General features: G+C 36.1%; 1 protein-coding gene across 4 annotated transcripts in view; it reads left to right on the forward strand.

Annotated features, from left to right (window-relative positions):
• The window catches only part of C15H8orf34 (chromosome 15 C8orf34 homolog), a 448,873-nt gene that overhangs the window by 160,695 nt on the left and 275,008 nt on the right, over window positions 1-13,170 (forward strand). For all 4 annotated transcript variants that reach the window (XM_074386744.1, XM_003942901.4, XM_074386742.1 and 1 more), the window contains one exon: window positions 11,870-12,042. In XM_074386744.1, coding sequence (XP_074242845.1) covers window positions 11,870-12,042 — 173 coding nt within the window. The remainder of the gene's footprint in view (window positions 1-11,869; window positions 12,043-13,170) is intronic.

Consider the following 13,170-nt stretch of genomic DNA (forward strand, 5'->3'; position numbering starts at 1 on the left):
GAACAACACTCACTGGGGTAGGTGAGGGAGGTGGAGGGGAAGGGAGGGGAGGGACAACAGGAGGCGGGGAGGATGGAGAGGGATAACACCAGGAGAAATGCCTGATATAGGTGATGGGGGGAATGGAGAGAGCAAACCACCACGGCGTGTATGCATCTATGCAACAGTCCTACAGATCCAGGATGTGCACATGTACCCCAGAGCCCAAAGTACCAAAAAAAAAAAAAAAAAAAGATAAAGAAAAGGGGAGGTTCATACAAACCATTGGCTCATAGAAATACTGAAATCTTGCTGGGCAAATGTCATCAGATCTTTTTACTCCGGGGTGTGAGTGTATTCCTTAATTGCACCCAGAGAGTGGGAACTGGATTTCCTGAGAGTCTCCATTTATTGTTCTCCACAGCTCTTGCTTTTACTCTATGGAAGTTTCTTTCTTTTTTGTTAACCTCTTTGGCCACTTCTATGAGGGAATTGGAAAAGATGCCTTTGAGCAACTTCTTCAGCTTACTTTCTTACTTGTAGAAAACTGAGGGCCCAGAGGGCATTTTATGTCTGAAACTGTTTCAGCCCCTTTAACTTCAGGCTGATGATTTTGTCAATTGAACTGTTTCAAATAATTTATGGATTTCCTGTATATAATTTGAGTCCTCTCCTCTTCTTCTGTGAAAAACCATATCCACAATTATTTTTAAGACAAGCCTATTTTTCTATATGTAATTACTGGTAATTTAGGTATTACAAAACACCTTGAATAGGCACCATTTCAGTTTTCTTCAAAGGTCTTAATAAAGGGTCTTACAGTTAGATCCTTGATCTCTTCTTTACCCTAAGGCCTTATTTTTCTGGCAAGACCATGCATTTAATATTTTCACAAAGATATATATTAATTTTAAAGTTTTTAGTTGCCTGAGAAAACTGGAGACAAGAAACTCACCAGACCCTTAATGTTTTTTTCTGAGTTTTACTTGCAAATTGGCCAGTTATTTTCTAAGTTCATTTATTTCTTGAAGAAACTTATCATATGCAACTAAAATCAAGTAGACAATATGTGCAATACTCTTCCTTCTTGCCCAATTTTGAAAATGTATTAGGTTCACTTTCTATCTTCCAAGTTACCATAGATGATAGTTTTACCAAACACTTTAACAGCACATAACACTGGTCTCCATTTTTCCAAACTTTCATAATAATTTTCTTAGATTTTTCTAGCCTCTACCTATAACTGTATCCCAAAATCAATGGCATATATTTTAGGCCTTTATTAGACAACACTAGAAATAATAGGCATCCTAGAAGTATCTATGATGAATTTCTACCTCAGTTACCCATAGCTACATAATAATTCATTCCAAAACTTAGTGGCTGAATAACAATAAATATTTCTCTTGCTTTTCTGGGGTTTGGCTGATTCAGGCTGGTTCATGGCTGGATGGGCTTAACAGGCATCACCTGGGCTCTAGAGGTCGGCTGGCTGTCAACTGATATAATCTGGGCTTGCCCAGAGTGACTTCAGTCTTCCAAATGTTTTGCATCCACCTTTTGAGACTGGTGGACAAGCATAGGTGTGCCTTTCTCAAGGAGATGACAGAAATGCAAGAGAGCAAGTCAAAAAGTGCAGGGCATCTGGAAGCCATGGCCATGAAAATTCAGACTTGCAGATGATTTGAATGGTGAATAAGACAGGCTTTTACAGGGTGAAAAGAAAAGGGGGAAACAGAGACTCTTGCTAGGCCAGAGTCCTTGCTAGAGTGCTTCCTGCCCTGCAGTTCGAATTGCAGATTCCACACAGGAAGAGGAGGGGCCAGGCTCCTCCCTGCTGCAAATGTCATGAACATCTATGTCTCCACCCCAGTGCTCAGGCCGGTTGGAGTTTTTTTGGGGACCCACCCCCAACCTGGCTATCTTGTTCTTCTCTCTAAAGAAGTACATCTAACTGCTGTTAAAATAAAGATAAGGACAAAGACCAATCTTAAATGCTTCCTGATGACAGGGGGTGCTGTTTTGGGGAAACAGCAGTCAGAGCTCCCTCAGAGGCCAATCTAAGGGTTCCAGCAGAAGGGGCCATTGTCAAAGGCTCTGGTTGCATGATTGCATGGAGTTTGATGGCCTGAAGGCAAGAACAGACCAACTGGGTTATTAGAAAGCATGTATCAAAGCAAAACAAGGGGAGGTATGGACAGCTCAAAAATCCTGAGGCCTTTTAGCAATGTGCACAGGGAGAGGGAGGCCAGAAGCCCTACTAGCAAAAAAAACCTTTACCCTTTTGCTGTCATGTTGGGTTTCTGGGTCTCCTTCCCTTCAGGCCAATCTTAAGCCAACCAATTCAAGATTTGGGAAATTAAGTTTTCCCTGTTTGGAGGCTGCATCTGAGGTGACTATCTCATAGTACGGAGACACAATTACCTATTTGTGACGAGAGAACCAAGGAGGAGAAAGAAAAAGAAGAAGACATATATTAAAGGAGTCCCAGGGATTTGAGATGCATTTGAAAGGAGTACAGACTGAAGATGAATGGCTACCCATCTAGAAAGTGGGAAGCAGGCATTCCTGGTTCCCTTCTCTTCCTAGCAGATACCGGGCGTAAGTGAGGGAGAAAAAGAAGAGCATCCTCTTTTTCTCTTTCGTCCCGGCATCCCTAAATCCTGGTGACCTTGGCAGATGCTGTCATAGATGTCAAAGCAACTTGCACTCATGAAGCAGGGGCCAAGGGTGGAATCATCTGTTCTTACCCACATAAGCCCTATATCCCTTGCTGTCAGTAGCTTTGAATTTCCTAGAACTCATTTATACCACAGATACTAATGTGGCCTTTATCCATGGAACAGGATGCTTGGGCTTGGCTTAACTGGCAGGAATCAGCCATGCCTACCTGAGCTATGCCTTTTAACATCTGTGGTTGTCTGCCTTTGGATCCCGTAAATCTAGTTTTCTTTCTTAGGGCTTTGACCCAAAGCTTGGAATTGAATCTAGGACAAAATGCACCTTGGTGGTGGCTGCATGGACTCCTTATCACAAGCCAAATACTAAGGTGAAACTGCAGAACTGAGTCCTCCTCCCCCAAGGAAGAGGAAAGAATGTCTTATGATACACCCAGATAACTGGTGGCTGTAGTTATGCTTGTAGGATTTGGGTGCATGATGTTTGGCTTTGGTTAGCTCCCTTTGTCTTACTTTCCCAAAAGGAAACCTCTGAGTGATGAGCATCCTATTTATTCCCATCACCTGGCAGGATTTACAGGATAATTGCTCAGAACTAGAATATTGATCTAGATGTTTACATTAGCTATCTCTCTCGTTCTTTCTGAGCTGCACCTAGAGATTGTTGATTGGTTCAGAGGAAGAAGCAGGGTTAGTCTAAAATGTAGGCAAAAACTGAAAAACAACTTGAATTTAGAATTTAATGACAAGTATATGATAAGTTTTGAAACATAATTTCTGTTTCTCCTGTCCTTATTTTTATTGTGAAAAAAAAAATCCTAATAGGACTGAGTTGTTTGCAAAATAGACTTTAGTCTTTTACTTGGTCTGATTATTTGCATGAAGTGCAGTAAGAATAATTATTTTTACATAGGCCTTTTGGATTGGCTTTGAGGGAACTCTGTTCCCCAAGGAATCTCAGATAAGGTATTTAAAGCCCATCCTGGCCATGGGTTTGTATTCTCAAATACCTGTGAATTGTGTGATCCTCTCGTCTTAAGGTCTGAAGATAAACTTGGATCTCCTGGACCTGCTAGAAAGTCACATTATTTACTGACCACATATCAGGAACCCTGTAGATGACAGTATGAGGTCAGTCTCCCCACTGGGCTTATATTGGCTCTGCAAGTTGAGATTGACTCCTTAAAGGGAAGCATACCTTTCCAGTTAAAGCCTTGGTAAAATAACCACCTTCTCCAATTGCATCCTGTTGTAAAAGAAAAATGATTCTTACAGCACTGATGTAAACAACGATATTGCCATATGTTAAGAATATTCATGGATAGTTTCCAAATTCCCTAGGCAGAGAGAAACAAACATGCTCCAAATTTTGTTCCTAAGAGTATACCTTAATTATTAAAGGCTGTAAATAGTTCAAAATAAGTTTCCTTGACTCTGAAAACCAAAATACGGATCAGCAATATTCTATGCAAAAGTCAAAAGGGTTGCTTCAGCTTTCTGATTTCAGTCTATTTAGTTAACTATGGTTTTGCTTGTTATTTGTGAACACTTCAGCTCTTTATGAGTACTGTGCATTTTTTTCTTTATTCAAATATAACAATCTTCAAAATTATCAGACGCCTATATTTGAGAGCACCTGTTAAAGTTCTATAACTTATTATCAGCCATCTTTTGAAAAGGATAAAAACAAGATAACTACCACCTGTGAATAGCAAAATGTCCAGGGTAGTTACAGTTAGAAACACACTTGACAAAGAAATTTGGTTATCTTTGTGGTTTACAATAGCTTAACATAACAGCCTTAATTATGATTGATTGTATATACTTAGATGTTAGAATTTTAGACAAGCACAGGGCAGCTACTTGCATCAGTTCCCTTTCATTTTTAGTCTGGTCTCCGATTTCCCTTCTTTTCCCACAAGCTTTTTTCTCCTATGCTTTGCATTAAAATGATGTCGTCTTCCATTTCAGCTAGAAGTATTAAATATTTTGAAGAGTGAGTTCCCAGGATATCTAGCCCATAATATGGGAAGAAATAGCAATGCAAAAGTTATTAAAATTATTTATTAAGATAGCATAAAATTTGCTTTTCTAACTTATAGGACATCCTAACTGGGCTTCTGTAGTCCATAACATTTTTTCTAAAATGGGTCTTATTTTCATTCAACAGTGTAACAGTGATCCAAATAGTTGGAGTTGGGGTATCTGTGGACCAGGCAGAAACACAACCAGAGAAATATAAGAAAATAGAAGTTCATCAGGGAGGGGAGTGAGATTTTATAATAGGAGATAATTTTAAGGAAGAGAGTATGGGAATCAGCAAACAAAATGAACAAAGGGGAACGGAACAGATAAGAGTTAGAATGAGAAAGCTGGCATTCAAACAATTGAGTAGTCTGTATGTGTTCAGTATGCTAAGTGCATGATAAAAAGTAGTTTAATTCTTTTAATTAGCTAGATTGTAATTATTTCATGCTATATATGTACATCAAAAAGTCATATCTTATACCTTAAATATATACAATTTTGGTCAATCATAAGATTTTTAAAAGTAGTTTAATTATTTGGGAAGCCTCTCTAAACAAAATATGTGGGAATAGGACCTGAGTTCTGAGATCTGGCCTCACTTGTTTGTTGTTGTTGTTTTTTTTTAATTTGTCTTTTCCCTGTGATGCCTACAGCTCTCCCTTTTTTCCTTCTTTCTCCAGCTGCTCTGTGTAAATTACATGCTGTGAGATATAGAAGATAATTGATCATCTTTACCACTTAAGCGTGGGTAGATACAAATCAGCAAGATTGGCCTGTTCTCAATACTTTCCACTGTTAACTGTCTTAAAGCAGTGTAAACTTGAATAATCTTATGTCCTTGCACTCCATTTATAATTGATATTGTGAAAAGTTTATTCAAACAAAGTTGAAACTTAGTAATACAATTTGAGAGCCACAAGCACCTCTTTAATATTTTCTGTACATTATTCATATTACAGTTTTAACATGTTGACTAGTAAGACAGATGGTTCAAGGTTTTTCACTGAATGTAATATAAAGTTTTTGAGAAAATGTGTGCTGTTAAGTAAATATCATTAAAGACTAAAACAAAATTATTTTAATACTCTTTTCAATTGCTGATGTGAAGTAGTGGCCTTCAGTCAGTACACACTAATTGTACTAAATATGAATCAGTTAACACTAATCATTACAAAGAATAAAAGCTAGTGGGAAAAGAGCTTTTAACAGTTTGCTTATATTACCATCTTTAATCCTTAACTTGAATTCAATATATTAAAGTAATAAAGTATTACTTTAAGGATACTTATTATCTATTTCAAACATCTAATGTATTTCTGTAACACGATTGTGTTCCAAAAACTTCTTTTCTTTGAAATAGCAGGATCAAAATAATTTATCCAAACCTTAATAGTTTATAAGAAATATTTCAGTTTTTTAAAATGACCCCCTTGTAGACATTCTTCTGATATGGCTTAAAAAGTACATTAATCAGTGTTGTCTGGGAATCATTTACATGATTTTAGTTAGATGTAGAGATACTTCATAATTCACTGCATATGTACTGTTTTTCATTCTTGAGGATTTTAAAAATTCAACACATCTTTTTCATGTTTATTTTCATGAAATTAGAATTATGCTAGTTATTATGATAGGAACGGAGGAGTTTAAGACATGATCTCAGCATTCCATAAACATCCAGTTTTATTAACAAGAGGAAATCGAGTCACATAGCTTGGAGTACAGTCAAGTGTTGTGCTCAGAATCAGCGGTCACAGTAGTTGAACTCTTTTTTTTTTTTTTTTTTTTTTTTTTTTTTTTTTTGAAACAGAGTTTCGCTCTTGTTACCCAGGCTGGAGTGCATTGGCATGATCTCGGCTCACCGCAACCTCCGCCTCCTGGGTTCAGGCAATTCTCCTGCCTCAGCCTCCTGAGTAGCTGGGATTACAGGCATGCGCCACCGTGCCCAGCTAATTTTTTGTATTTTTAGTAGAGACGGGGTTTCACCATGTTGACCAGGATGGTCTCGATCTCTTGACCTCGTGATCCACCCACTTCGGCCTCCCAAAGTGCTGGGATTACAGGTGTGAGCCACCGCGCCCGGCTGAACTCTTAAATTAGCCACTGGAAACAGGCTTCTTGGAGCGAGGGTGTAGGACAAGGTAACTACTTCCTGGATAGGTGAACTTCTTGCTGATAAGTTATACTACAGAAATGTGTAAGCTTTGGGAGAATTTTTGACTGGGAATGCTTTTCTTTTTTTCTTTTCTTTTCTTTTCTTTCTTTTTTTTTTTTTTTTTTTTTTTTTCCCTAATTGTTTGAGATGGAGTCTCGCTCTGTTGGCCAGGCTGGAGTACAGTGGCACGATTTTGGCTCATTGTAACTTCTTCCTTCCAGGTTCAAGTGATTCTCCTGCCTCAGCCTCTCAAGTAGCTGAGATTACAGGCTTGTACCACCAGCTGGTTTTTGTATTTTTAGTAGAGATGGTTTTTCACCATGTTGGTCAGGCTAGTCTTGAACTCCTGGCCTTAAGTGATCTGCTTGCCTGGACCTCCAAAAGTGCTGGGATTACAGGTGTGAGCCACCGTGCCCGACCTGCTTTTATTGTTAAAGTTGTGCTTACTTGCTTAAGAACCTCAAAACCTAGGGACCTCTATACTTGGAAGGGCAAAGGAACATGTATTTTTACATTACTAAAGAATAATTAGCATTTTAAAAGTTTATCTATGAAATTTTAAATGATTTTTTACCCATGTATTTAAAATATTTTCAAAATCATTTTTATTTTTTTACATTTTTATATTTTGCCATGGATTGCTGTCTGTGATGTGTTATATGCAGTGTTTAAAAACTGCTCTCTTCACTAAAATCCTTTCAGAGAGATCTATGGAAGGATGTTTACTTAGCTTAATCAAATATAAATAATATAATGAAAACTCTGCTACTTTGATCTACTGTATGTAATAAGACTACATTCAAAAATTGTTAGAGTTATATACATTTTTAGAAGGAGAAAGTGCACTTTGCTTCAATTTTTTTCATCAGCACTAGAATGGGAGGAATATAAAGAGCTTTGTTCATTTAGAAAAACAAAAATAGTAGAGCCCCATTTTTCACCTGTAAAATATTATTCACTCCCTAACTCCTCTGACCCTGTTTGCTGCTCTTAATATTGCTTTGCTTGTCAGCTATTTCTCACTAAATTTCTACGCCAGCTGGCATTAAACATCCTGAATATCACACCATTTATTCTCTCTGTGTGCTCTACTTTTCAGTAGGGATACATCTACCATTGCATTTGATTTCCTAGTAAGTGACCAAGGAGTTAGTTCTGATTCTCTGCTGTTCTCAACTTTCTGATCATACCCAACTCTAAAACCTTTATCACTCTTTGGCTTACAGTGCATAAGTTCATCTGTTTCTGTTGTTCCAGTGGTCAATTTCTTTGTTTGTCTCTTTGTTTCAAGTCTCATCTACTTTGAGCCTATAGAGAGACAAATAATCTCCAAGCCCAGTTCTGCCCCATATGTAAATGAGATTAATAACATTGAATTAATTATTCAATCTTTTCTTTTTTTTTGAGACGGCTTCTCACTCTGTTGCCAGGTGCCAGGCTGAAGTGCAGTGGCATGATCTCGGCTCGCTGCAACCTCTGCCTCCCGGATTCAAGCAATTCTCCTGCCTCTGCCTCCCAAGTAGCTGGGACTACAGGCACACGCCACCACACCCAGCTAATTTTTGTATTTTTAGGTAGAAATGGGGTTTCACCATGTTGGCCAGGATGGTCTCAATCTGTTGCCCTCATGATCTGCCCACCTCGGCCTCCCAAAGTGCTGGTATTACAGGCGTGAGCCACCGTGCCCGGCCATCAACCTTTTAAATACAATATCTATAAAATGAAACTTTATAGAATGAAAACCTGCACTATCAATTCCCTGTCCAGTTACTCTGCCCATGTTGACTACCAGGTATCTGTTCTTACTCAGTTTGTCCATTCCAACACTGATACATCAAAATGATCCAAATACAGTCTACATTCTTAAATAATTGTATATGGCTTATACACAGAATTTATGGTTTATCTGTATCCCAAACATCAGCATCACGCAATATACCCATGAAACAATCCTACACATGTACCTCCTGAATCCAAAATAAAAAAAAGGGAGAAGACACAATTAATACTGAAGTTGGTCATGTCTCTTGGTGAGACTACCACTGCTGAATCTGGTCCATGTTGAGCTTGAGCTTCCTCTTCTCTAAACTAGTTATTTAATTACAAAAAACACATGTTGGCCTATATATATATACACACACACATATACATATATATACACATACATATATATACACACATATATAGAGAGACACATACACACACACACACACACATATATGTGATCTAATTCTGTACTTTACATGTTTGTATCTTTTCTCTCAAAATAAACAGAATAACAATGAAAAAGCTTTAAAATATAAATTATACTCTGAATGCATTTAATGTACTCCCGCCAACCCTCCCTTTAAGGCCCTAAATAACAGACAGTCTCTAGTAGATCAAGCCAGAAAAAGATGCCAACTCTCCAAACTCTTGGTCCAAAGTAGATTTTATGAAGATTTTATTGTTGGTTCTTGATTTAGCATTAAAATTTGTAAATTTGCAAAAAAGTGGTAGACACAGGAGAATATGTTACATAAATTGTGATTGAAAGAATAGTGGCAATCAAGGGTCTGGTTTTATTCTTGTCTCATACATTGTACAATGATAAAATGTTCTTCAAAATGAAAAATTTGTGTAAGTCATTTCTGGTATGCATTCATTGTAAAATTATGATCAAGCATATTAAAGAAAGAATTAAAAGATGCAGATCTAAGGCTTTGCTTTCTCATTTAATAGAAGTAGCTGTTTCAAGAATCAGATTTTTTAGCTTCCTTTTGCCTTTATGTATGATACCTTGACATTTAAAGTAATAGTACTCGTTGTTGACTTAATTGTAAACATAAACACAAACTTGGGCACTCACATCATGCAACTGTTCTTTCTGGTCAGTCAGGAGATGCAGAACACACCTGTGTTACTTTTTAAAAGTTATCAAAAGAACATAAATTTTGTATACATATGTGTATATCATAGTTGTATTTTTTTTTTCTCAGAGACCTCATAGCTCTCTGAGAATACATCCACACACAACATTTAATACACAGTGACAGACAGCAATTCTGTTTTAAAAGTCCAAAGAGCAGAGCCACTTAAATTGTTTTTGTTTGTTATTCTCCAATAAAATAAATATAGAAATTGAGAATATTTAGTAAATTTTATAGCAATTCAATAATATTTGTTGAATGAAAACAAATTTAAAACTCTTGACTTATATTTTTATATACCTTTGTTTTGTAAACATTGTTATTTACGATTATTGGTTTTTATGTTATTTTATGAAAATATTGGTCCTTGAGAGGTCGAAAATTAAAGAAAAATAATTTTTTTTAAGTAAAACAACTGGTCTTTCACCTCGGGGGGAAAAAAGAATTTTATAGTTTAACAATATTATTTACTAATTTGTTTGATACGATAGGCCTTATAATTATTATCCCCATTTTACAGCTGGAGAAAATGAAATTCAGAGACTAAGTGACATTATAAAGTCTTGCAGATGGAAAAGCATTCAGAAGTTGTAAATATGTTTATAGATTTTGAAATTAAAAACGTCTTCATAATCATCTGCTTTTAAAAGTAAATACAGATTTAAAATTGAACAGTATTGTTAATTTCCTGTACTTCAAATAAAATTAAATTGTGGCAGATGCATATACCCTTTTGATTATTGAAAGCATTCATTTGATTGCATTATTTTACAGCTGAAACCTATTGTAGTGCTTTGATTTTCTGATGTAGGAAATGTAAGTATAGAAGGAGTTCAGATTTGTTGTTAGGTTTTACAAACACTGGTTCTAAAATGTATCTGCTATATTTTTATGTAGGCTGGATCAATATTAAGATAGTTTCTTTCTACCACTTGCTATCACTTGGAGAAATGCTCATCAAATATGTCCTAAATCATATTTCATGTGCTGCTTTTGGTATTATATTTGTATGTAGATTATATATTATATTGTATATATTGTAAGATTATATTACGTTATATTCTGTACTGAAATGTAGAATTTGTTGTGAGATCTGACAACTCAGACAGCATCTAAATTTGTAAAGAATTGTTCAAGACTATTGTAATACTAAAATTTATCACTAAACATATTTAAACAAAGTCTATATTTTTTAGTTGAAGAGGCTTTAAAAATATATTTTTCTTATTACAAGACAAGTACATATTTACTATAGAATATGGAAAAGATGTTGCAATGCTAAAAAAAGAAACTAAAATTACCTGTAGTTCCTTCACTCAGATAAAGGCACCATTAAATTTTGATCTTATTCACCATTGTTTTCTTCAGCATATCAAGAAGTTCTTTGCCCATAACAAGTCTTAATAAATATTAGAGAATAAATAAATGAATGAGTTAGTGAACAAGAAATGGATATATACTCATATGACTTTTTTTAAAACAAAAATTAGATTATAAGTATTGCTTTTTAACTTGCCCTTTTTTTCACATAACAAAATATCCCTAGAAATTACATGTATTCAGTATTTTCCTACAATAGCATTTTAATAGCTGCATCATATTCAAGTCTATGAAAACAGATTACTAACATTTGTTGAATTAGAATAACATATCTGCCATTGATACTGCCCTGTTTTGAATTTCTACTGGATCCCGAAATATCTAAAATGCTTTGCAATTGGAGGCAATATACCTCTTCTTGTCCCACTTGGGCAGTTACTTACTATTTCCCAGCAGTGACACCAAACTCTCTCCCTGTGTGGGCCGCTCTGTTTACAACACACTCTTCCTTCTGCCTAGAATGCTCATTCCATATCTCTTTCCTGAGAGCACACATGCAGCCTTCCAAATTCAAAGCAAAGATTTTACTTCTGGATCCTTTATCACAGTGACCTTAGGTATTACCGTAAATCACATAGAACAAGCCATCTAGTAGAGCTGGAGAAAACTGAAGTTTTATATCAATTCAGAAAGACAAAAAGGAGCATTTGACAGTCAAATCCCTAGGCAACATTATTTCTGTGTTGTCCTGTTAATAAGAAAAAGCCATCTAAGATGGCATATTCTTTTCTCCTCTTCAGGAAACAGTGGCATTTAATTCTTCTCTTCTGAGGCCCCGTGTGATTGGAGAATGGATTGGTAGAGAAGAAAATGATGCGGATCCCCTAGCTGCTGAAATGCTACAGCCTCCAATTCCAAGAAGCAAAAATGACCAATGGGAAAGTGAAGATAGTGGCTCTAGCCCAGCAGGAAGGTGAGATGAGCTGTCTGCTAAGATGCTATATTACTAGTCATTAAAAGATACAAGGAAAAAAAAAACCAAATTCATGGTTTTTATGAAATCCCTTCTAGCAATTTTTTTAAATAGAAAATTATGTGAGTCTCTACATAGGATAAAAACATCAATTGCTGTCTTTTAAAATGAGAGCTTCAGACCTGCTTTGGGTTTTCGGTGTTGATGTTTTTTTTCCTTCAAATCTAGATCACCATATCTTTGCTACTAAAACCAAATAGAGAAATAATTTCAAGGATACACTGCCAGCCAAGACCTACTATAATATTGAACAGAGAGTGGCTGGCTGTTAAGAATTGGAAAGGAGGGAATTCTGATGTACCAGAAAGATATCATTAATCATCAGGGATAGTAAAAGTATTAAATGCATAATAGACCTTAGGAGGCAAAGTTAATGTTGACCGTAAAGAGAGAGAAACCTCAGTTAGAACCATTTAAATGTAGAGTTGGTAACTCTGATTGAATGTATTTATTAACATTTTCTTTTTATAATTTTTGAAACTGCTATCATTTGTCAATGTGAAAGTCCAAACTTTTATTTTACTCAGATCCCTGATGCTCAAAATGGTGGCGAGAGGTTTACCCTAAGTTCCCATGTGCTGCTAGTAGTGAATGAATGTTGAAATGTCCAGATCTTATTTATTAGAAAAGCTATTGTCAGACTAATACTTTTTTGTAATACCAACTGCAATAAGTGAAACTCAAAACAAAAATGAAAACTTCTGCAAAGTGTCTGGGATCTGGGGTGAAAAATATCATGGGAGGCATGGCTTAGACAAGTGTGAAAACAAATACTCATGAATGGAAATGTGTCAGGAGCTTAAACTTTCTGTGAGTGTTACCAGCTGACCATCACAAAAGAGTCTTTCCTATGCATAGCGTAGCCACAGTAACTTGGTATTTTCTATGTCAAATTTAGAAGCAACCAATAACTATTCTTTCTCAAGGAGAAAATTGTATTTTCTACAATGTAATAGCTTTCAGGGGTTCTTTGCAGTGACTTATCACTTGGCTGGAGGGAAGGAAATTCAGAATACTCATTAATGTGCTTCAGGCCTATAGAAAATTGATTCTATTTCCATGAGAAAT

The sequence above is a fragment of the Saimiri boliviensis genome, chromosome 15 (assembly GCF_048565385.1).
Source record: "Saimiri boliviensis isolate mSaiBol1 chromosome 15, mSaiBol1.pri, whole genome shotgun sequence".
Lineage (NCBI taxonomy): Eukaryota > Metazoa > Chordata > Mammalia > Primates > Cebidae > Saimiri > Saimiri boliviensis.